This window comes from Pongo abelii, chromosome 5, assembly GCF_028885655.2.
Source record: "Pongo abelii isolate AG06213 chromosome 5, NHGRI_mPonAbe1-v2.0_pri, whole genome shotgun sequence".
Lineage (NCBI taxonomy): Eukaryota > Metazoa > Chordata > Mammalia > Primates > Hominidae > Pongo > Pongo abelii.
This window is the reverse complement of record NC_071990.2, coordinates 34,044,253-34,069,148: the sequence shown is the minus strand read 5'-3', so window position 1 is coordinate 34,069,148 and position 24,896 is coordinate 34,044,253. Positions and strand designations below refer to the sequence as shown.

The window sequence follows — 24,896 nt, the reverse complement described above, 5'->3', positions numbered from 1 at the left end:
CCTTCCTCCACACCCCTGGCTCTCTCTTGAGCCTGATGAATATGTGTCACCTGCTTAATGAGGCACAGCAGGTGGAATGGGGTTACGAGGTGTTAATGAAGCCATTCCCCACCATGCACAGCAACCAGATGTGGCAGGTCTGTGGCAGGAACTGGCCCGTGATCCCTGTCACCCCACAGTCACCCTCCTGGGGAGACTGAGGCCACTGCTGTTCATTCCCCAGTGGGTGCTCTCAGCCGGCACACTCAGCCCCAGCTGGCTCGAGAACTGTCAAAGATCTCCTACATCGCACGCCAGCTGAACGCAGCCTGCAGACTGAACGTACTGTCCCACACACTTGCACTGCCATTTTTCAGATGTCTAAAGATGCTCTTGTGATTAATAAAATGCAAATGCATCCAAAACGTTGCTGAATCCATAGTGGATTTTTGTCATTGTGAATTTCCTACACAGTGACTGGTACTAAAAGCTCAGTTGAAAGTTTTTATTTTCAAAGTGATGCTGGGTTTTATTCTTTTTTAGTTTTCTTTTTAACTTTTTTATTCTGGAGAATTTAAACACACGCACACACACAAGCAAAGAGAATTGGGGAGCCCCAGATACCCCTTCCCTAGCATCAGCAGCCCTCAGCTCCTGGCCGGTCTCATTGCATCTACACCCCAGCCATGTCCCCTGCCTAGTTATTTTGAAGCAAACCCCGGACACTGTATCATTTCCTATTTCAATCTTTTACTATAGATCACTAAAAGATAAGGACTTTATTTTTAAACTGAGTCAAAACACCATTATCACACTTAAAGAAAAAAGCTTAATGGTAATTCTTTCACATCCAGTGTTCAAAGCGGTTGAGACTTTTTTGTCAACCATGGATCTTCATGCTTGAAAAGGCGGGATCCACTGGTCTGTGTGTCCCTCTCGTTTGGTCGTAACTGTGCCTGCCTTTTATTCCTCCCCCAACCTCCTCCCCATCGTGGTGGGTAAGAACAATCCTGGGCCAGAAACCGAGTCAGAATCCTCTTCCCTTCCAAACCCCCAGGGGAGAAGCGAGTCAGGGCCGCTGCTGTGGGCTCCACAGTGGCTGTTCCATAAACACGTGTTCAGTCGAATTGAGCTGCATTTTGATGCTGCAACACAGGTGTAGATCGAAGGCCTCAGCTCAGAGCATAGTGAAAAGCAGTGGGCATCCCACCCCCAGCAGGAGCAGACACACAGGGAGAGGGTCCAGGTCCAGCACGGGGGTGGAGGCAGTCAGCTTCCCCCTCTAGGTGTCCAGAACAGAGCCCACAGCCCCAACAATTCAGCTGAAGGGTCTTGCCTGCCTGACCTCTGTGCCACTCCATCAGGTCCTGTGAAAAGTTGTGCCTAAGCACCATCCTCTCTGCTCTGCATCTAAATGCCTCCTCCTCCTGGGAGCCCTCCTGGAGCCCATCTACCATGAAGGGCCCACTGACCTTTATCCTCTGTGTCCTCTGGACTTTGCCTGGCCCACCCTTTACTGAGGTTGTGAATCATTTGCTTCCCCTTTGATGTAGCTGTGAGCCCCTGAAGGGCAGGGACAATGCCTTGTCCATCTCCATATCCCCCATGAAAAGCTCTCAGCAACTGCTTACAGATGAACAAACAGCAGACCATATTTCTACCTGAAGATGTGCCTTCCTTGCTGAGATATTTCCATCCTTATTGATTTTCTCTACCCCTTTGATCATTTTCTTCCTTTTTAAGCCAGAGCTTCTCACACACAAATCCATTTATTTTGCAAGCTCTTAGTAAGCACCACTGTGTCCCAGGTGCAGGACTAGGCAGTCACTCCACTAACAGTGAGGCCAGCAGGGGTGCAATGACACGAACAGCGTCACGCATGTGTAGGTATGTATGGGTGCAGGCGGCTTCTCCAAACCCTCCACACATGGGTTAGGTCCTGCAACCCCTGGGTTCACACAACCCCAGGCCTGGCTCTCCTTCACCTTCAGGTGTTGGCAACTCATACCTGAATCAGACAGGTGGTCCCATCCTTGGTGGAGATGACACTTAAGTTGAAGAAAGATTTTCACATCCATGTCTCATTCAATTCTTGAGTCAACCAGGAAGTGAGGAATTGGACGAGACAAATATGCCCAGTCATCAGTAGATGAAAGTGAAACACAGAGAGGTTGTGCTTTGCCCAAGAAGCACACAGCACAGCAGGGAGGGAGAGTGCCTGGACCTGAATCCAGCTTCAGTACATTCCAGGGTCCACGAAGCCAGCCTCCAGGAGACCCCATGTGCACAATGCTTGGTCTAGTCCCACCCCCAAGCCCTTTGCCATCACCCAGAAAACTCCCTCCTCCCTGTATCTGGTACTAAGAGGGTTGGGAGGGGCCTCCAAAGCCCCCAGCATGGCCTACCCCCTTCCTTACATTAATATTACAGTTGAGGTAACCAAGTCAAGATGGGGAAACGCCTCAGCATGGATTGAGCACCTACCAGATACACCAGCCTCTTGGCATCCATTGTGTATTTAATGCTCACCCCGCCCCAACAAGGCAGACCTTGACCCCATGATCTACATGAAAAGGGGCTCCAGCCCAGCCCAGCCAAGCCCCAATATTTTTGCAACTTCATTGGCCAGAAATGGGAACCAACTTCTGTGTCAAAGCTGTCAGCACTTCTCTGATTCGTGTTGTGGGAAGACAGCTCTTCTGTTCTGAGAAAAATAATTTAGCAGATTTTTTTTGTAAAAGTGCAGCTAAACTCCTCTTCTGGACTGGAGAGAGTGGATTTGATGAGAAGCACATGATTTTGGAGGCAATGTGGCCTCTCTCTCTCTCTCTGTCTCTCAGCTCAGCAGAGGTTGGGGATCTGGACCCTGGGTCACAGGGTTAGGGCCAAAGGCGCTTTCACTAAAGGTGTAAGTGGCCCCTTGGTATCAGTCCAACCTAAGGTGAGAGCCACCCAGCGGGAGAAGGGTTGGAGAGGTGCCCGTGGAGGCAGGATCAGGGCACCTGCCAGCCAACTTTTCTTTACACTGGCTAAGCCCTAAGTAAAGCTTGTTTAAACCCCAGAGCCTGGTCTTTGCCAGACTTTGCAAATTAAGGGAATTAGGCTGTGTCCCAGCTTGGAAGGAAGGGGTTGAGGAGGAAGGAATTGACCTGAAAATGCCCACAATGAAGACGTGGCAGACAGAGACCAGGAACAGCTGTCAGTGGGAGCGAGATGCTGGCAGAGCTGCCACCACGGATTTTGGGAGATGTGCAAGAATTCCTTAGGGATCCCTAGAACTACTTGGGAGGGAAATCTGGAAAAGACTGGACTTGCCACATGGCGGGAATGGGAGGGGCTCAGAGTATCGTCGCCCTGAAAATCACAGACCCCATAGACTGGAGAAATCGGACACATCTGGGTCACTACCAATGAAAAAACTGAGGCCCCTGAGGCCAGATGCATTGCCTAACACTCCCCCAAAGCCCCTGCTCTTCTGGCTGGAATAAGAATGCAGCTGTCCTGCCTCAGCCCTGCCAGTTCCTCAGGAGAACCAGTTTCCCCGAGGCTGAGCAGCTGGTTGGCCCAGTTCCCTTGGTCACCATCTCCTTGCCTCTCAATCAGAGGCTCCTCCACCTCAAGAAGGCATGGGGTTCTTAGCGGGGGCAGCCCGCCCTGACATGTGTGTTTGCCCTCCACCTTGGCTCTGATTGACTTTTTACTTCCTGCCTGTCCAAGCAATAATTAGGATTCCTTTTTCCATATTAAGCAGCTGCTGTCATCACCACTTCACAGCTCTCCTAATCACATTTCCCCTTCTTCTCTTTATCCTGGAGGCAGGTTTCTGACAAGTCCCATTTCCATTCCCTGCCAATAAAAAAAAAAAGAAAAGAAAAAGAAAGAAAGGAGAAGGATGTTGCAGATAGAGCCTGGAAAGGTGGGGATGGAGGTGGCAGATCTGGGGGTGGCTTTCTTAGAATATGAACAAGTCCAGCTCTGACTTCCAAGGCAGACTCAGCCTGGATGGAACAAAGATCACATCCTGCAGAGGAACTAGGAGGGACCCTCATGAATCCATGGCCCCCAAACTCACCTGTCCCTGATACCTGAATCTCCTCATTATAGATTTATCCTTTTGAATAGGGCTTGTTAGAAATACAGATACTCCTGGGCCAGGCACGGTGGCTCATGCCTGTAATCCCAGCACTTTGGGAGGCTGAGGCAGGCGGATCACCTGAGGTCAGGAGTTCAAAACCAGCCTGGCCAACAGGGTGAAACCCCATCTCCACTAAAAATACAAAAACTAGCCAGATGTGGTGGCACACACCTGTAGTCCCAGCTACTCAGGAGGCTGAGGCAGGAGAATCACTTGAACCCGGGAGCCGGAGGTTGCAGTGAGCCGAGATTGTGCCAGTGCACTCCAGCCTGGTTGACAGGCTGAACTCTGTCTCAAAAATGAAAAAAAAAAAAAGATAAAAATAATACAGATACTCCTGGAGGGAGACTTGTCAAACTCAGAGTGATTTTTGGTGGCATCTGTGAGGATCCTGTGCACTTGCCCCCTTCCCCTGCTCTGCAATGGATCACAGTGGGCTGCCCCTGCAAACTACATTTCCCAGGCTCCCTGCCTGCTGGCTTCCTGTCAGGTTAGACCAATAGCAGTCACCGGCTGGAGGCTGGTAGGAGGGAGAAGAGGAGAAGCCCGGGTATTTCTTCCCACTCCTCTGATCTGTGGTGTCTCTGCGAGTGGCTGTTTATTGGCTTCCAGAGTTTGTCCCTCCACAATTCCAGTTCCAGTTCCAGCCTGGGAGGCCACTGGGTAGCCCCTTCTCTGCATCCCAGCTCCCACTGGGCAGCCCAGCTCCCAGGCTGTCCCTATTCCTCCAACCTAGGGTGGAGCAGATTCCTGCCATTAGCAATCTTCAGGTCTTTCTTTCCCCATCTCCTGCTCAGCTCCCCCAGCACCTCTGTAATTTTTTTGCATATTATATTCCCTGATTGAACTGCCTGGCGAAAGCTCCGTTTTCCTGCTTGGACCGTCACTGATAGAGCTTCTCACCATTAAAATATTCAACACGGAACTGTGGATGCCACCTCGCCTAACACATATCTCTTCCTTCCTCAGTTTTCTCCAGCTCAGTAAATACCACTGCCGTCCACACCACACTCAAGTCAGAAATCTAAACATCACCCTTGATTCTTTCATCACCAAATCTGCTTCCAAGTATATATTCTGAATCTTGGGTTTCCATCATCACCATCCTCCCTCCCCTGGCCTGCAGCCTCCCGACTGAGGTCCCTACTTCTTGTTTCCTCCCACAATCTTCTTTCCACATGGTACCCTGACCCACACCATGTCTTCTCCCCCCCATCTAACGTCCCTCAGTGGCACCCCCTTCAAACTATCCAGGGTCAATCAGGATGTGTGCCCCCTGTGGAACACCCCCTACTTCTGGCTATCTTAAGAAAAGAAATGGGGGGCTCAGAAGTGATGACAGGAGGCTCTAGATTTGGAAAACAGGTAAGAGGCATCTGTTGGCGGGAACAGCCTGAGCAGAACACCCCCAAAGCTCCCCCATTACCACTGAGAGGGATCCTGACTTTTTTCCATCTTTGGCCACTTGAGACTCAAAGTCCAGGGCAGAAGTGAGCAGTCAGCCAAGCCAGGTTATGTGGCAAATCCTCGCTGAAAGGGAGAGAGAGAAAGGATGAGTCCAGCCCCTCTGGCTCTCTCCCTCTGCCCCCAGATGGGAGGAAGGGTGGCTGCTGACGGTGGTCAGGGAATGATAAGTGTCCTCACGTGGCCCTTTGGGCCTTGTGGGATGGCTTCTCTCTCCTCCTCCCCACAGCTCATCCACCCACCCCACTGCCCCCCCGGGCCCACTCCACACCATGTGGAATGTCAGCTTCTAGAACACAGCCAAACTCCTTCCTGCCTGTAGTTTCCTTGTAGGGCTGCTCCTGGCAGAGGAGTGGTGCCGATGGCCCTGGCTGCCCACAGTCCTCTTGATCGCTCCACTGTCCCTGCTAGAGGGAGTGGTAGGGAGGGTGGGAGGGCCAGGTCTTGCTGCAGTTGGCTGTGTGGGGTGACCCTCATCCAGCCTTTGGGCCAGTGCATGTGTAAACCCTCAGTGTTGTCAGGGCAGCACTCCGGCTGCTCCCCCAAGGGAGCGTCCTCTGGTGCCGGCCACCTTCCCCCAAGGCCTGGGATCTGCAGTGGCGAGGGCTTCTCCCAGAGGCAGGGCTCACCTCACTGGGCATGGAAACCCTGCCTCTCTGTGTCCCATCTCCCAAACACACCCTCTCCCGCCTCCCCCAACCTCCTTTACCACCAACAGCTGCAGCTTTTCAGAGCATAAAAGACAGGTGCTTGTCTTTGCCTTTGTTCTTTTAAGAAGAAAAACAATGAGGAGACAAACCCTAGGAAATCAAGTGGGGGAAAAATCCAATCCTGCTTTCTGAGGAAATGTTAAATCAGCGAATTGAAATGCCGACATGAAAGCAGGAAGGCCGGTCCAGCAGGTGGGTGGTGGTGGGATGGGGCACAGCTGGGGAAGGGGCCTGCAGCAGCACTAGGCTGAGGCCCCAGAGTTCATACCCCGTGGCTCCCCTTTGACAGTCTTTGGCCCCTGGGCTCTCATAGTCTCTCCCCACCCAGCAATACAGTGTGATTTAGGGAGAACTCTCTTGCTTCAGCCCCTCCCATCACCAAATTATACTTAAGTCCCCTGCCCCACCCATCGTGGAGGAGAGCACTCCCTCCTGGTGGCCTCAGTGAGTTTGGCCTCCTTGGCCCCCCAGGATTGGCCCCTTGGGCTGCACCTCCTGAGAGAAAGTGGCCCTGTTGCCCTCCGTACCCGCTGAGAGAGTTAGCCTTCAAGAGAGGACTGCATTCCTGTTTCCTGGGCACCCACCAATGCTCAGTGCCCTGGTCAGCACCTTACAACCTTAGACCTGCTGGACACAGGAGGGATCCGAGTGAAGCACACAGGGGCAGTGAGGAAGGAAAATGTGGCTGGGGTCTGTGAAGAGGGCACATCGGGGGTAGCCACTCAGTGCTAGGCTGTCGGATGGGGTGTGAAGGACACCAAAAGATACTTGGAGAGGAGAACAGCAACCAGGGAGGCAGCATCAAGACGGAGCAGGGGCAATGGGAGGAAGAGGCTGGGGCCCCCTCCCTGGTACTTGAGCTGGGCCCAGGCCTGAAGAGGGCATGCGGGACCTCTGGGATGGCAGCTTGGGGGTGGGAGGGCGATGGGAAGCCCCTCCGTGTGGTTATCGCCATGCCCAGGCTGTTTTGTCCTCTAGCGAGCCATCTCCTCCCCATGCAGCATTGGTCCGTGTGGTTCTGTGTAGAGATGGCCTCTGTGGGAGCCTCCACACACTAAGCCGGCTGGGGGTCTTTTAGGAGTCCTTGGCCCTGTCATCATGAGCTTTTTGGAAAAACACTGGGGGGACAAACTGGACCCCTGTAACAACCTGACAAAGCCAGTGGCTGAGGGGAGGGCTGGACTCACCATTTCAACAGCCCCTTCCCTTGGGAGCTAACAGCAAGCCCCCCCCAACCACCCCCTGCCCCCAGCGGGAGGCTGAGCCAGCCCACGCTCCTCTCTCCAGCTTCCTGAATCTCTTGTTTTCCTGAGTACCCTTGAATGAGGGTAATCATTCCAGAGACTCAGCAGGCGATGTTTGGCTGCCCTTAGGGAAAAGGGAAATACGTCCAAGTCTATTTGTTTAAATTATTCAGCACTCCAAGTTTCAAAGCTGCGTGAAGGGTGGCCAGGGCCATCAGCACCACGGACAGCGCACTCGGGCCCAAGAGGCCACCAGGTGCCTGCAGGCTGGAAGCTGGGGAGGGGGTGGCTTCTAGGCCTAAGAAAACCTCACTGTCAAGGCCCTGAGAGCACATCCGTTTGACTGCAGCTTGAAGGGACATCAGATAAGGAATGTCACCAGCAGGCCCAGTTGCCTGGTAATCAGCCATCCTCAGTGCCCTGCATGGAAAGGCAATTAAGGCAAGAATTAAAAAGCCATCGCATCATTTAAAATCCAATAACACGGCTGGCCTGAAATGTGCCCCCAGTCTCTGGGGAGGGTGGAGGTGGAGTGTGGGAGATGCTGAGGGCAGAGGGATGTGACAGCGAGGGTAGAGAGAGGCAGAAGGGGAGAAGAGGATGGCATGGGCATGGAGGTTCTTGAGGCTGTACACCTTCTCACCACCCAGCTGAAGTCTGCTCACCCACCCCCTCTTAAGAGCCCTTTCTGATGACTCCAGCCTTAAGGATATTCTCTTCTCTGGAGTCCTTCAGAGCTGGCTGCCATGCTAAGTGCATGGGCACTTGTATTCAGCATTGATTCCTGGCTGTTCACCTTTCTTTCTCGAGGAGAACAAGTTCTCCTGCAGGGCTAGGCTGTGCTTACAACATCCGTGTGCACACCCCCACCCAGTGCCAAGCACAGAGCTCAACACTAGGTAGTAATTATTCACCACTCACCAGTGGGTCCATTGCTGCGCCTTTTACATACTGCTCTGAACTGAACATAGTCCTACCCCACTCCGCATTACCTCTCTGCAACCCAGCAAGGCCATCCCCCAAATGAAAATAATAAAACTTGTGTTAATCACAAGTGTGTGTGTTAAATGCAAAGGAAGTAAGGGAATTTCCCCGTTTCATTTCCAGTGTCTAAAAAGGGTTCATGCACATTCCTTCAGGTAAAAGCTCTGAATTCACTTATCCCTCCTAAGAGAGCCAGAGAATTCCTAATCTACTAAGATGATGTTAACCCTTTTCACATCAAATAAAGCCCTCCTGCAGGTAATCTTCCTGTCACAAGCTGACTGCCTTGATGTGACTTGGAAGTGAGTGGGGATACTCCATTCCCTTTCATTTTCCATCCTCCTTGGTAAAACCTGAAAGCGGGAGGATTCAGGTTTGATTGGAGCTGTTCTTGCAATTTATGCCTTCAGTCCCTTGAGGGCTAACACGCGTCTATTTTAAATAAACTCCCCCTTTTTTATCTCCTTTTTACAAAGAAGAACTCAAATCTTCTCTGAGGAGAGCTTTACTTTGGGATGGATTTCAGTTCTGACAGTCCAACATTCATGAGACAGGCCCTGGGTGAATAATGATTGAATGAATGATCTCTGTGATGGAGTCTTGCTTGAGAGCGGGGGATATTCTCTCAAGGTCCTGCAGTGTTTTTGGCTGTAATTTCCTAATAACTTGGTTGCTCTTTCAAGGAAAATCTTATTCTGAGAAGTGGAGAAGAAGAAAAGGGATGGATGGTGTCAAGGGAGGGAAGGGTGAGCTCTAATGCCCCTGTCTTCAGAAGTGCTTTGGGCAGCTCTTTCTTGTTTTAGATCTAGGTAAGAGGAGCTGAGGCTTGCCACTATCTAAACTGCTGTCTCCAAATTCATCCTGCCTGCGTCCTGGACGCTGCAGTGTGAACACAAGATCATGCCTCTGGCTCACCCTACTATCCTGCCTGAGATTTCGGGACCTGCCCATTTGCTGCATAGTTAGATGTGGCACACACTAGGCCACAAGGATTAGGAATGGAGGATTGTGGTCATTTATGGTGACAGATCTGGCCTCTACTTAGCCAGACATCTGTGAAGGGGTTGGGGCCTGAGGTCCCCAGGGAATGGAAGGTGAGCTTGGCCCCTTACACCAGACCTGACCAGCAAACAATTTCACACTCAATTCCTGGGTGAACTCACCCTCCTCCACCAGCCTCTCACACTTCCCCAGATCTCACCCAGCCACCCAGCCCTATCCCTGGACCCCAGAGGAAACAGAATCCTCCCCTTTCTCCTGCCACTCCAGAGTGGGCTGGTGGAAGGAGACCCATGTGACTGCCACCCACAGCTGTCAACGGCAGAGGCTGCATGTGGCCCGCTGTTTCCATTTGCAGCTGCTGGCAGCCCCCCAGATCCAAAAGTCATCAGCCCAGCAGATGTGGGGAAGTCAACAACTGAGGTTTGCTGATGCAATGGAAGAGAAAAAATTTGGACAGCTTTCGTCTTCTACCTGAATCCACCCTGGATAAGGCTGACATTTGAAGCTACTTTGGCTCCCATTCTCATGGCATAAAACCTCTACCAAGACTTCTTTCCTTCTTAAACATCAAAGTGCAAACTTTTCTCAACCACAGACTTCAGACTTCCTTAATCATTTATGAAAATGTGTCAGCTGTCCCTGCCTCCTGTTCTAGCGCCTGGTGCCCTCAGGTCAGGGAGCCAGGAGCGCTGCCTGCCCTGAAGGGGTTGAAGAGAAAGAAGAGGCTTTGGCTTACAAGAGGCCAACGTTTCCTTAGAATTAATTCATCACTTCCAAAGCAATCTGCTTTCTCTTCACACACATCCATCACTGCCATAAAAATATAAGTATATATATTTAAAACTCGATTAAAAGCTCTGGTACCACAAGCTCAATTCCCAGAAGAAAGAGAAAAAAAAAAAAATCCCATAGAAGTCCAGTGCATAGACCCTGCTCTTAGCACCCACACCCCGTCCTTGGAAAAAAAGTAATGTGATCTCTTCTTGAAGTTTTATAGCAGCAGCTTTGGCGATAAACCCCCATAAATAGAAAGGAAACCCAGAAGCAAGTTGGTGATGGGACATTTCTAGGAGTATTTTAACCCCCCGGGGAAATATTGACTGGGAAATCAGCAGGGATGCTATTGTAAAACTCAGCCGAGTCCCCAGGTTGTGTGCACACTGTCAATAGTCCTTGAGGCTGAACCAAAAAGAAAAGCATTTTATTGGATTGTTTCGGGTCCAGGTTGTCAGTGCACATTGAATGGATTCAACAGGAAATTGGAGATGCAGGAATGTAATTCAAGTAGCAGATGTAACACGCAAACAAGAAGCTCGGCAAATTGGAAATTAATCCTGGCCGGACCCTCTCTGTGTCAGTGTTTTCCTCTCCACTTGCACTGTGTCTGTATCATGGGGCTCTTGGCGTATGGTTTCTGCTGTGTGTCATTTCTCAACAAATCATTTGTGAGTTCTGATAAAAGATCCTGAGCCATAGAAGGAAAACAATAAAAATACTCCATAGGTCACCAAAGCCTGTGTCCCCTGGGCCAGGGCAAAGTCGTTGCCAAAATACATCTCTCAGAGCTTTGCTTGACCCAGTTTTAAACGTCATCACCATCAACTTGTAATTTTGCTTATGAGTCCAGTCACACCTCTGGCTCTGTAAGGGACATCAAGGACTTTAGACACGAGGGCTCAGCAACAACTCTCTCTCCTCCTGCCGTCCCTCCTGCACCTAGGTTCTTTGCCTTGCCTTGGCCTTTGCTTAACATAAGGGATGCACATTTAATTCTTACCAGCGTTCTGGACAAGCCAACCTTTGAAACCTTTCATTTTTCATTGTTATTCCTTCAGCGTTGGCACTCCTGCAATCCTTAGGCTGTTTTGGCTCCTCTGAACTCTGCCTTTGTCTGGCCGCTGCCCTCTGGCTCTTTGAGGAACCCACCTGGAGAACAGGGCGGTGTTCAAGCTGCCCCGCCCGCAGGAGCCCCCAGTTGCAGCTTTTCTTCTTGGCTGGTCCCTCCCTCTCACCCATATCCTCCATCCTGTGTCCTCGGGGCCTTGGTGGCATATGTCCAGCAGCCCACCTGGCCATTTCCAGCACGCAGTTCTAACTCCTGACGTCTTCTTGTATTAGATCTCTGTCCTCCCTGATGTTTGCTACATCTCCCAATTTAGTATCATCTGCAAATTTAATTAACATGCCGTTGCCTCCCTGTTCCAGACCATTAATGAAGATGTTATGGCAGTACCTGGCAAACAATATTTTCAAGGTCATGAGGAGAGGAGAGCTAAACTGCTAATACTTCTGCCTGCTGTGGGAGAAAGAAGCAATCAAGTGCTCACATGTGGTTTGAGCCATTTCCTCTGAGTTTTGTCAACTTCCTTTCCCAGACTGGGGTTAGGTTTCTACGCCTCCCCTCTGCCTCGGCTGCTGCATATCCATGGCAATTCCCACTTGGAAAATGAAAAACATCAGATTATGCCTTCCTTTTATTTTTGTCCAGTTTCTAGCAGCAGAGAAACAGCCACTAATTGAGCATTTGTAGGGAGAGCCAAGGTACATGGTAAAGACAAAGTAGTAGTTATTAAGCTTGTTATCTACCCAGCTCCATTTCTAAAGCATTAATCGTGGCAGTGGAAAATGCCCAACGAGGACCAAGGCACAAACAGGGGAGAGAAGACGTATTCCTGGTGAGATGGTTCCCAAAGGGCTGGCCCACACAGCCTGCAGCCCAGAGGAGTGTGAGGGGAGGCCACTGCATCCCAGCAGCTTGTGACCCCAAAGCAGACCTGGAGCCCCCTGTGAGTCTACATTCCCCTTCTGCATTAGCAGGCATAGCTCACTGTGAACCCTGGTTTGCCTTCCTTCCACACCAAACTGCAGATGTCACACTCTAATACTGCAAATTACTTGGGTCGGAAACACTGAATCATGGGAGTGATCCAGGTTAGTGCTATTCACGCCCAGAAAATTGATCCCGGGTTATTTACTGTTTCCTGCACTTCCCTTCTCCCCATCTCTCACTACAGGCCCGTCTCAGGCTTGGAGGCTCCTAATCATTTCTCAGAGTGTCTTGGAGGCATCTCTGGACCAGAGCCCAGACTGGCCCAGCAGAGGCAGGGCATGGATCTCAGAGCTCCAGTGTGGAGGGGCCCTGGGAAAGTGGCCTCAGATATCTCCTTGTGCTCAGTGGATAGGCCTGGTCCGCCATCTGCAGTGCTCCTCCCAGCCCAAGCCTGGCCTGTCCAAGCCTAAGGACACACAGCACAAGCGGCACTTGTTCCGGTTGGTCAGCTCAGGTTGCCTCATGCTCAGAGACCTTGCAGGGGATGGCTTAAGGAGAGAGTGACAGGTTTGTAGAATTGGTACGAGGCCACTGCTTTGTGTCTTCCCCAGCTATAAACATCCCTATGCACACTCACCAAACAATGAGGGGCAGAAGAACACAGTTATTTAATAAATAAATAAAAACTTGATTCTGAAGCCAGACTCCCTGAGTTTGAATCCTGGCCTGGCCATTTGAATAGCTGTGTAACCTTGGGTCCATTGTTCCACCTCAGTTTCCCCATGTGTAAGTTGGGATAATAACCACATGAACCTCAGGGCTGTTGTAAGGTTTTAAAAAGCAGATACATGTGACATCTGGCTGTTATTTATCACATGCTCCAGACACTGTTGAGGTCAGAGACCAGCAAACATTTTCTATAAAGGTCCATATAACAAATATGTTCAGCTTTGTAAGCCACAGGTCTCTACTACAGCTACTTAAACTCTGCTGTTACAGCCCCAAAGCAGCCATAGGTAACACATAAACAATGAGTGGATCTGTTCCAATAAAACTGCATTTATGAACATGGAAATTAAATTTGCATGTTACTAAATATTCTTTTGATATTTTGATTATTAAAAATGTGAAACAGTTTTTAGCTCACAGACTATAAAAAAAAGTAGCAGGCTGGTTTGGCCCATTTTGCCTGTCCTGGTCTAGGTGCTAGAGATGCAGGTGTGATGTGCCCCGTCACAGCAGTCCCCTATGGATGGAGCTCCCCAGAGCATCCCCGAGCCTGAGAAGCTGATAGACTACTTCCCGACTCTCAAGGGACTACTTTGCCCCCACCAACGTCTGTGACTTTGTCTTTCGGTTTTTTTTTTTTTTTTTCAGACACAGGGTCTCACTCTGTTTCCCAGGAGCGCAGTGGCATGATCATGGCTCACTCTATCCTCCATCTCCCAGGCTCAAATGATCCTCCCACTTCAGCCTGCCGAGCAGCTAAGACCACAGTGCATGCCATCATATCTAGCTAATTGTTTTTATTTTTCGTAGAGATGAGGTCTTGCTATGTTTCCCAAGTTGGTCTTGAACTCCTGGGCCTTAAGCAATCCTCCTGCCTCAGCCTCCCAAAAGCTGGGATTACAGGTGTGAGCCACCTTGCCCAGCCTAGTGACCTCTTCCTAAAAGCCCCTCTTGAAACAGGGACAGTAAGACTCCAATGAGGCCCAAGGTTAAGGGATGGTAACTCTGCTGCAAACCCCAGCATTTGGAGCTCTAATTCCTGAGATAAGTCTCAGACTTCAGATCCACACCGCACATCTCACAACAGCCGCTGGTCCAGCGTGCTAGAGTTCTAACTGTGGGTACAGAGTGGAGTACTGTACGCAGAGACCCTGCTGGCAGGAAGCGAGGACACCGAGCTGCCATCTGTTTTCATTAAGCCTTGCTGAGCGGGGAAGGTAGAAGTTATCTGTGTCGGGTTTGAAGCACTGCAAACTTTTGTTTCTGAGTGGAAGGGCCAGAGCAGACCCAAGGACTGGCTGGGCAGGGTCTCCTGGGAAAGAAGTAGTGCCCCTCTGGATGTGTGGGACAGCGTCTCTGGAAGGTGCTACTGGCCAACATATGTCACCTGGGAAAATGGCCACTGCCCACCCAGACCCTTGGGATTCCACACCCAGACTGTACCCCACCTCGGCCTCTGCCTGGTCCATTACATGTACCTAGAAAACTAGAGATCTTCCAGAGTGATGTTCTTGCCCTAACATCCCCCTCAAGGTACCATGAAGACGCCCAATATTCCATTTCCTCCATCAAATCTAAATCCTTCTGCTTGGTTGCTAAGGGTCCCCACACTCAGACCCGACTGAGCGGCTCCCAGCCCACACAGGGGACCTCCTGTGACACCACCGCACCATTCTAAGCCTGTGTGTGCCCCAAATCTCCAGAAGCCCTCACTCCTGCCCTCTGCTGCACCTGGCCACGTCTGGCCTTCATCCTAGTATAAAGAGACCTTGCAGAAGAGTCACAGATGAGCTATTTAGCAGTGCCTCCATTACCTTATCTATTGAATGGGGGAAATAAATGCACCCACCTCACGGGGTTGCTGCGTTTAATCACAACGTTCGTGTTAAGCATTTCCTGGGTAATGCTGCGGTCCAGAATTGGCCCTGCCCAGCCCCAGCAACAGCAAGCCAGGTCTGACTCCAGATCACATTCACCTCTTCCCTCTTCCCTCTTTGAATCTTTACACATACTGTTTGAATTGCATGATTACCATGAAACATTGCCTAGGCAGGTGTCTTTCTCCCCGTTTGGGCTGCAGCGTGCAAACCTCCCACACTGTCACCCCTCTGCATTTCCTCGGTTCCTTCGCGGCATCTGGCCCCACACAGCCCTGGGTCTGGACTCAGTAGTTTTATTTTCATTAATCCACTGAAACACTGCCACAAACTCCTGAACACTTTCTTTCATGAGGGGCTTCAGAGGGAAGACTGAAGAGAAGTTATCTTTCTAATACAGCACTCTGACAGGCTGACAGAAAATCTGATCACTAGAGTGTTGGCCTGCAGACGCTCACCAATGTCATATATTTAAGGAACAAAAAAAGAAAAGGCTTTGTTAAAATGACCTCTGAGAGGCAGCTGAGTTTTCAGTGGATGGGACAATGCCATCTGGGTGGGGGCTGGCTTCCAACGAACCCTGACTGTCGCTGTTCCTTCCAGGAAAGCCCTGGAAGCCCATAGTGTGGCTAGCCCTGCCCGGGGTTTCCACGAGCTTCAAGAATCCAGGCTCCCCCACTGAGGGCCCCCAAAGCTGTGGTCAAAGGTTAATGGGCTCCAAGGGCAGCTCCCAGGGTTGGGAGGTATATAAGAACCCGTCAGATCAGCCGGACACCAGAAGACAAGCAGAGAGACTTCTCCAGACCCACTCAGACCACGTGCACGCCGTAAGTAGCCCTCAGAGAAAGTGGGTGGGGAGTGGTCAGCATGAGCCCTAAAGCAGAATGGTGGTGCAAGCCAGAGCCAGCCTGGTCCAGGGCCCTCTGCCACCTTCCAGTGCCCAGCCGGGCTTCGCACTGAGTGCCCGAGCTGATTCCAGGGCATCAGTGAGCAGAGGCAGGGTTGAGGCACAGAGGCTGGAGGCAAACAGGTGGGTGCAACTCCTGGCAAAGCAGAGGCTGTTGTGGGTGGGTCTGGCACATCCACAGTGGGCCGGGAACCCAAGCCAGAGCTCATCATGGGTGCAGGGCCCCTCTTGGCATGGTGGCTTTGCTCTGGAAAGGTTAGAAAAATTTGGCCCTGCAGTGGCTCATGCCTGTAATCTCAGCATTTTGGGAGGCTGAGGTGGGCGAATCACAAGGTCAGGAGTTTGAGACCAGCCAGGCCAATATGGTGACACCCTATCTCTACTAAAAACACAAAAATTAGCCGGGCGAGGTGGCACATGTTGACCCCGAGGGAGAGCACATGGAGAGGCAAGGCTCGCCCGGCCAGGAGTGCTGCAGGGGAGGGCAGACGGTCACCCACCTCACGCAGAGCTGGACACTTGAAGGCTGAAGCCCCCCGTCTCTGACGATGGGAAAGGAAAGTTAGTGCCTCACTGTACAATGAAAAGCTCCTTCTCCCACCTCCAGCTCACCAGGACACACATGAACGTAGGTGACATGCCGACTGCCAGTTGGATCAAGAAAATGAGCAGCAATTGGATTTTGCCTTTTTTTAATTTAAAGTTTTTATTGATTCCTATGGAGTGAATTAAATACACCAGAATGAAACAGGATCTATAGCCTCTCTGTGAAGGAAATGGGATGCCATAAATGTGACACATCCGTCTCTGCTAGGGGGAAAAGCAGACCCCAGAGACTCTTCGGGGAACACACAGGAATGAGAAGGGAAGAACAGTGATGGGTCCCACCCACCTCAACCCATTCTCCGTTCAGCTCAAGCTCCTCTGGGGCTCCGCACAAGGCCTCAGCTTCCTGGGAGGTGGTCTTGGGTGGGCGGGTGGTCCTTTCAGCCTGCTGGGAATTTGCATATAGCTGGGATGGGGAGGCTTTCGCTGTCTGAGCTCTGTTGTTCTTGTTCATGGAGTTTGAACAAAATGGAGAGAAAATAGGAAGTGGGAAGAAGAGAGAGCTGGAATAGCAAGAAGGCAGAGGGAGTGTCTGGCGTGGTAGGGTGGTTTCAGATGACTGAGGAGACAGGTTTTGGCTGAGAGGCAGGATGCAAGCCTGCAGCCTTGGAAGGTTCTGTTCAAAGGGGGAGCCAGGTTGAGACCCGCAGAGGAGCCCCGAGGCCTTTCCAGGGCAGACCCTTTCCTGCCGACAGAATCCAGGCTGCCCGGGGACTGGAGGAGCGCTTTATCTGAAACTTTGTAACTACCTTCACCCCTACCCCTACTGCTGGAGGGGCTGTCCCGGCCTCCCCTCCCTGCTCAGAGGCCTGGCCCCTGCACTCAGCAGTCCACCCAGCGCAGGAACAGTGGTGCCCAAGATGCATTCAACAGGCCTGCCCCCTGTGCCTTCCTCTGCCTGCCATGGGCAGAGGCAAAGTAGAGTGGGGTATTGGGAAAAGCACTGGGCCTCAAAAGGCCAAGGTTCCAGCCCCTGCTGCCTTTGAATGAGTCAACCGTGGCTGGCACTCAGCTAGACCACCCCACCCCCACCCCAGGACCACCCTGTCCCTGCCCAAAGTCTGCCCAGTGGACCCTTTCTCAAGGCTCTGCACCCCTGCAGTCACCATGCCTACCTGCTCCCCGCCAGGACCCGAGCTCCAAAAGCCCACTAAAGCCCAATGTCCTGCCAGCCATTCCACACATACCTGCTTCCTGGTCAGCAATCACTGGGTTCCAGGGTGTGAGGAAAGAGGAAGCCTGCTCCCTACTGTTTCGGGATGGTGGCCAAAGGCAGCTAGATGCACTGGAGCATGGGGCGGGGGGCTTGTTCCCAAGCCATTGCTCCCTCAAAGGGGAATGGGGTGCCCTCTTGGCTCAGGGATACAGCTCCATGCTGAATTCTTCCATCTGGCTCATCCTTTGCAATGGCAGAGGCTCTACAGACCCAGGGTCCTGGCCTGGCACTTCCAGGCAGAGCCCTGGTCATCTGGGCTTGGGTCCACCCCTTTTGTCATTCTAATAGGCACTGGGGCAGGGAGGTCTCCCTGGGTCCTGGGGCACTGTTCTGTTGATAATCTAGGCATTCCTTCTCTGAAAGATGAGGTCCCTCCTGCCTTATGAGTCCAGCTGACCCCAGAAGACCTCACCTGTAACAAAAGAGAAGAGTGGACAAATGAAATGATTCCTCCCTGGTGTGTGGCAGGGAGCCTGGCCAGCTGCCACAGCTCTGGGGCAGAAAGGTACTCAGAGCTCATCTGCTCAAGCTCTGATACCAGGCCTAAATCCAGAGAGGCTGAGCTTTGGCTGAAGATCACACAGCTAGAGGTGGGGCATGGGCCAGAACTGAGGGCCCCTGCCTTGGACGCAGCAGTCTGCCACTGTACCCCAAACTTAGTGACAAGAGCTCCTTGTCATTGTCCAGCTCCAAGATGGTATCCCGTAAGGCTGTGGCTGCTCTGCTGGTGGTACATGCAGCTGCCATGCTGGCCTCCCAGACGGAAGCCTTCGTCCCCATCTTCACCTATGGCGAACTCCAGAGGATGCAGGTAAGAACCCCCTGCTGCCTGCCCTGCTAGCAAGGCTGAGGTCACCGTGACCTATGCTGGTGATACCAAGGAAAGTGTGAAGGACCAGGACCCAAGATAACCCCCAGTCCCAGCTGCCTCTCTGGCCACCTTTGCACCTTCACTGGCATCACTCAGATATGTCAGTGGCTCGTATGAGCAACATCTTTCCCACCCCTGCCTATCCTTTGGAGGAAATTTTAAATTAACAAGCCAATAAATATTTACTGAGCTGCTCTGCAGTACAAGAGGCCACCCTGGGCGATGGGCCCGAGCATGCAAAAGAATCTCAGCACCTCCCCATCTCCAGGGAGCAGGCTGGGGTGCCAAGACACGAACATATGAAAAATTAACAGTCGAAGACAAAAGAGAGATGTCACAGGCAGGACATGATGAATTGCCCCATCAGTGGTGCTGATGCTAAGTGCTCAGGTTCAAGGAGGGAGAATCACCAAGGGCTGCAGCGTGCTTGGAAGCCTGCAGGGAAAAGGTGGAACTCAGCTGGGGACCTCGAGAGATCAAGAGCAAGGGACCAATGGGAGCCAGTGCCCAGAGGCGGGAAACAAGGCTGCGGTCCATGTAGCAGTGGCCAAAGCCTCCTCTTTAGGGCCCAAAAGAAAACCAGGCAGGCCTCATGGAACTCAGGCAGCGGAGCCTAAGGAAAATGGAACTGTTGGCTCTGCCTCCCTGCTGCCTTTTACTTTAGACTTCAGGGGATGCTGAGTATCTATGCAGATGTTTGGTTCCCTTTAACCTAAGGAGATGAAGAAAGGGACTTTCATGTTCCACCCTGTCTGAAACTGAGACTCCAATAGGGATGAATACATGAGTTAGTGCCCAGGGAGGTCTCCAGGCTCTGGGGCACAGCCTGTCTGCAACTGCCTACTCTATGTGGGGAAGTGTGTGGGGATCCACATTCCCAGTGAACAGGGCTCTTTTTAGAAGCAAGGCTGAATCCAGCTCCTCTTCTTCAAGCAGACATGGGAACTGGGTAGGTACTGCTGCAGGCCCCAACACACTTTCCTCTACGCCAGCACGCTCCCCACAGGATGACTGTTTGTTCTAGAATCACCACGTCTCAGGGCAGGCCAACAGCAGAGTCCCAAGAGTGTCGTCAGAGAAAGCAAAGAACTGAGGATCTCAGTGCTCGGGGACCTGGCCAGCAGCATGCTGGGCAAGACTGGGGGCTGGACAGGAACAGTCAAACCCAGTGGAACATAAACTAGCAAAATGGCAAGCAAAGGACACTGCATTAATCTGCTCCATGGCTTTTCTCCTCATAATTTCCAGGCACCGGGATTTTTATGAAGAAGCTACAAACTCCCTCCTCCATAATTTATCTCTTGTCTTGCCTCTTATAAATCACCTCCCAGGGACTTCGAGTTCCCGGGCCACCCCATGGCGCCCTCCCAGGCTAGGCTGTCTCGCTACCTTTTTTATAGGCTCTCTACTAAGAAAGACACATTTTCACACTTAATATGCATGAAGGGCAGCCATTATTTTCAGCTTTTTAAGTTAATTAACAGTAACAATCTGGGTGCAATGTTTTAACTACAAAGGAATGGATTCCTCTTCAAGTTGACCTATTGGTGGGCAACCTCAAGGGCCATCCATGAACTACTAGTTAGTATCTGAGATTCCTCATGCAGGAGGCTCCTGGGGGAAAGGGTTCTTTCAGTCTGTACGGAGCTCAGGGCAGGTAGCACCCTGGGCAGATGGAGACAGGCAAGGGGCCATCAGGGTGGGTTGAGGGAGGGCGGTTTTGTGCAATTTTCTGCTCTGCTCCTAGGAAAAGGAACGGAATAAAGGGCAAAAGAAATCCCTGAGTGTATGGCAGAGGTCTGGGGAGGAAGGTCTTGTAGACCCTGCGGAGCCCATCGAGGAAGAAGAAAACGAAATGATCAAGGTGAGCAGACAACTGGGACAAGGGAGAGAAACTCAGAGCAGGGCATGCATTCCCCTGCCTGGCCTGGAGGCAGGGCCCACAAGCCACACTGAGCCTCAGAGTGTCCTAGGATATCGCAGTGAGCGAGACATCCAGGCAATGAGCTCCATCCTCGTAGGGAGAGACGGACTCCAACAACGAGATAAATCAACCATTTCAGGCACCAGATAAGGAAGTAGGAGAGTGACTGAGTGGGGCTTGGGGGACTGCTTTGTCCCTGAGACGGGTCAGGGAAGGCCTCTTGGAGGGGGTGACATTTGATTTGAAACCTAAATGAAGGGAAGGAGCCACCTGTGCAAACAGCTGGAGCAACGGCCTCCCGGGAGAAGGAACAGTGAGTGCAAAGACTGAGGAGCACCGGTGGGCACAGGCCCTTGTGGCAGGGGCGAGTCGAGTGGGCGAGAGGTCAGCACGGCCAGCCCAGGCATGGCCTGCATGCAGCGCCACTGGGGATTCAAAGCAGGGAAGCCACCGGAGCCCTCTTAGAGCTGGGGCAGCATGAGTGGGGGCAGGAGGCCAGGCAGGAGGCGCTACAGTCTTTGGGAGAGAGGTGGCGAGGGTGCCAATTCCCCCCCTCCCAGACAGAAACCCAGGAGCCAGCCACAGGCCTCAACACCCAGGGTTGATTGTTGGGGCTGGGGAGAACCTTGAGCTTGTCCCGTGAGCTCTTTTATTTCACAGACTCGTTTATTTGGGTGATCAATAAATGAGCCCCCACTAGGTCTGAGGCAATGTTCCAGGCACAGGGGACAGGGTAGTGAACAGACAAAATCTCCGCCCTTGTGAAACTCACACTCCATAGGGAAGAAGAAACAAGATCCTAGGACGACTGAAACAGACCACAAACAAGGTAAAGACAGGAAGCAAACTCAGCAGTGTGGCAGGCAATGACATGTGCTACGGAGGGAAACAGAGCCGCAAGGAGATGCGGTGGGTTATGGATCTCAGTGGGCAACAGCAGGTGTCCTAGGAGACGGTAGCAGCACAAAGACCAGAAGAGAGTAAGGCATGAACCACAAGGATTTCTGGGGGAAGAACCTTCCAGGTGGAAGGAACAGCCAGTGCAAAAGTCCTCAGGCAGGAGAGGGCCTGGTGCATTCAGGAAGAGTGAGGAGGCCAGAGAGACTGGTGGAGGGGTAGGGGCAGACTGTGGACTTCACAGGCCACTGGACTCTCCATTCACTCTGCTGAAGTGGAGCCCTTGGGGGTTTTGAGCAGAGGAGGGATGGGATCTGATTTACATTTTCAAGGGGTCTCTCCAGCTGCTGAGAACAGACTGAAGGGACCGGACAAAGGCAGAATTAGGGAGGCCGCTGAGGAGGCTGCTATAGTCTAAGAGAGACAGAGAAAAAGAGAGAGAGAGTTCGGCCCCGGGCGGTCTTGGTGGAGGCAGGGCAAGGAGGTTGGATTTTTAAAATATTTTGGAGGTAGACGCCCACAGGATTTGCTGAAAGAATGGATATAGGATGTAAAGAAAAAGTGAAACTTGACTTCAAGGGTTTGGGCCAGAACAAGTGAAAGATGATTTGCCACTCACGGAGACAGAGTAGTCTGTGGTTGGCTACAGGATGGCAGGAGGAAGATCAGGGAGTCAGACCGGGCCTGAAAACCATGAGATGCTCTTGGGCATCCAGGCAGAGACATTGCCAAGGCAGGTGGACATACAAGTTTGGAATTCAGAAGAGAGGTGAGGGCTGGAGGCACACATGTAGGAGTCATCTGTGGTTAGAGGGAATTTCAAGCTAGGCCTGGGTGAGCCATTTGAGGGGACAAGTGTGGATGGAGAAGAAGAGGCCCAGGCCTGAGTGTGGGTCACTTCCACATAAAGGGGCCTGAGGGGCAAGAAGACTGACATCCAGACAGAGCAGGGGCCTTGTCACGGTCACATAGGAGTCAGGGCAGAACCCAGCTGGACTCCCACCTCCCACTGGACACAGGCCAGTGATCTTTCCTGGTGCTGTCGGGCCCAGAAAATAACCTGGGTGCTGTCGCCGCACTCGGCACTCAGCGAGGTGGGGCCCCTTTCCCCCCACATCCACTCCGAACTCCTTGGGCTCCTGAGGGCGGAGCTGGGAGGGAATCCAGCAGCTGGCGAGCAGGGAGCACACTCAGAATCACCTCCTAAATGCACCTGAGTCGGAGTTTGAGGCACTAACTCCAAGGATGCCAGGGGACATCGTATGTCCATGAAGCCTTCTTGGGGAGGCTTGGGTGGGGGCACCTCTCACCTCTTTCCATCTCCTAGAACCACGACATACAGAGCTGAGAGGGCCCTTTGGGATTGTCCAGTTCAGCCTCCTTGTGTTAAGGACCCTGCTAGAGGGTCTAGAGGGAGAGGCATAACCACAGCTGGGAACGGCACAGGCAGGACTGGACTGGGGCCCTTCAGATGCCCTTCAGGCACCCTGAGCCCCCAAGGGTCTAGGAGGCCGATTCCTGGAACCCAGGGAGCCCGATGGGAGGCAGGAGAGCGGGTGCTGGGACTCCTCCAGGGCAAATCTCCCGAGAGGCCAGGAGTCTCCCAGTCTGCTGGCTAGTTTGTGCAGCAAGAGCATTGATCCAGGCGACGGGGAGATCAATCAGCACCCTAGGCTCTGCCTCAAGGCTGCAACTACCTCTTTGGTGGAGAGCCTCCAGACAACAAGAGGAAAGGTAGCCTGGTGGTCGTGGGCACAGACCCTGGAGCCAGGCCCCTTGGGTGTACCGTCTTCTTCCTCTGCTCCTTACCACATGTGTGGCCTTGAGCAAGTTACTCAATCTCATTGTCCTCAGTTTCCTCATCTGCAAAATGGGAACACTAACCGTCCCTACCCCACAGAGCTGTTGAGAGGTTAATATACATAAAGCACTTAGAATAAGTGTAAAGTTTAGAATAAGGGTAAGGCTCCACGATGTTGGCTATTATTGTTGAGGGGGGAGTGAATTCCCTCCCCGTGAGAAAAGCCTGCTGGGGTTCCTGCTGACCCCACCCCTCCTGTCCCAGCTTCCCCGTTAGGGAAGGTGTGTTGATCCCCTCAGCAGGACTCAGTGACCTTCAGGATCCAGCTCTCTGGTTAGAATTAGGGGAAGGTGGCAGAATTCCCAGCCATCCCTAGAGGCTCTAGTGGGGTCTGCAGGGTGGTATGGCTCCCGTGAGTCCCTCCTGCCACCTGTAGTGCACCCAGGGGTTAAGGGCCCTCTCCACACCTCTCCCTTGTTGTTAACGCTGCCTTATTTCACAGCTGACTGCTCCTCTGGAAATTGGAATAAGGATGAACTCCAGACAGCTGGAAAAGTACCAGGCCGCCCTGGAAGGGCTGCTGAGTGAGATGCTTCCCCAGCAAGGTACGGGGAGGGCGGGCGTCTCAGTGGCTTGGCCGGCCTCCGCCCACCCTGGCGTTAATACTCCAGAGGCAGGGTTTCAGGGTGGCAATTTGTTTGGCTGCTTTGCACTTGAGAATGTGGAGCTGTCTTCTCCCTGGGCTATGCTGTGATACCTGCTGGTGGCCGCAGCAGTTCTCCAGGGAGGCGGGTCTCAGGCTGGGTTCCCAGCTACCCACCCCACTCCCCTGCTCCAGATATTTTCATTCCCTTCCACAACATCACCACAGGGCAGCTGCTCCGAAGGAAACCTTGGTGCAGCTTTCCCTTCCCCCATTCATTCTGCAAATTAAAGTCCTGAGCCCCATTTGGCCTTGCCCAGTTCAAGGTCTGCCCGAATTACTTGAGCAAAGCTACATCTCCTCTGACAAACAGCCACTAATTACTTCTCATAGTCCCCAGGAGGAGAGGAGAGACTCAAGGAAGTGCTGTTAGTGATGGAGAAACTGGGAGGTTAAATGACTTGCCCCAGGCTACAGACAGCTTCCAGGCTCCTTGCAAAACCTCCCACCTTCCCGCCCAGCCTGCCCTGGTGCCCCCTCCTCCCTCCGACCTGCAGGCAAGTTTTAGAAGGCAGTTTCATAAGCAGACCTGATGATGGTACTGAGTGCAAACCTCTGCTTTCCTCCAGCAGCCAAGTGATGGCCACGCTGGGGAGAAGGTGGACAGATTTGGAAGGCCCCTCCCACCCAAGTGAGGCCCTGGGAATTCACACAGCCTGCCAGCTGGGCTTGGAAGGAAAACACCCTTTCCAAAGCAAATCCCCCTCCAGCAAATAAAGCATGAAATATACAGAAATGACTCTTATTTAATATTTTAATTCCCAAAGGGCAAACTCAGGTCGCAAGAAAAAGCGGGTGAAAGTAAAGCTCAGAGAAAGTTGGCCATAAATGATGCTTACATTAGCATTGTGTGCCTTTTGTGAGTTCTAAGTTCAAATATTAACTCAGATCCAAACAAGTGGAAGAGTACCACTGGCCCTTCCATTATAGGTGAGGAAACTGATCATTTTTTGCCCACACACTGAGTCAGTGACAGAGTGAGGACTGGAATTCAGGTCTCTTGGGTCTCGGTCCATTTCTAGTTTACTGACTCGCTCAGGGTCTAACGGGCCAGAGAATTTTAGGGCCTCTGCACTC

The 24,896-nt window shown here is 52.1% G+C and overlaps 1 protein-coding gene across 3 annotated transcripts; it reads left to right on the top strand.

Moving 5' to 3' along the window:
- The first annotated feature begins 15,670 nt into the window (after nucleotides 1–15,670).
- On the top strand, nucleotides 15,671–24,551 carry MLN (motilin). 3 transcript variants are annotated; one of them, XM_002816767.5, is made up of 5 exons: nucleotides 15,671–15,721; nucleotides 18,311–18,434; nucleotides 20,242–20,358; nucleotides 23,619–23,700; nucleotides 24,389–24,551. In XM_002816767.5, exons 2-5 carry the CDS (start codon nucleotides 18,318–18,320, stop codon nucleotides 24,397–24,399), a joined length of 327 nt encoding a protein of 108 aa, XP_002816813.1. In that variant the 5' UTR covers nucleotides 15,671–15,721; nucleotides 18,311–18,317; the 3' UTR covers nucleotides 24,400–24,551. The 3 variants fall into 3 exon arrangements, with proteins under 3 accessions (XP_002816813.1, XP_009240022.1, XP_002816814.1); XM_009241747.4 differs by having other exon boundaries at nucleotides 23,619–23,721; nucleotides 24,392–24,551; XM_002816768.4 differs by having other exon boundaries at nucleotides 23,619–23,721.
- Nucleotides 24,552–24,896: the final 345 nt, after the last annotated feature.

Coding starts and splice junctions, on each gene's coding strand:
- MLN (XM_002816768.4), top strand. CDS start 18,318: ATGGTATCCCGTAAGGCTGTGGCTGCTCTGCTGGTGGTACATGCAGCT. Junction 18,435..20,241: donor GCGAACTCCAGAGGATGCAG/GTAAGAACCCCC, acceptor CTCTGCTCCTAG/GAAAAGGAACGGAATAAAGG. Junction 20,359..23,618: donor AAGAAAACGAAATGATCAAG/GTGAGCAGACAA, acceptor CTTATTTCACAG/CTGACTGCTCCTCTGGAAAT.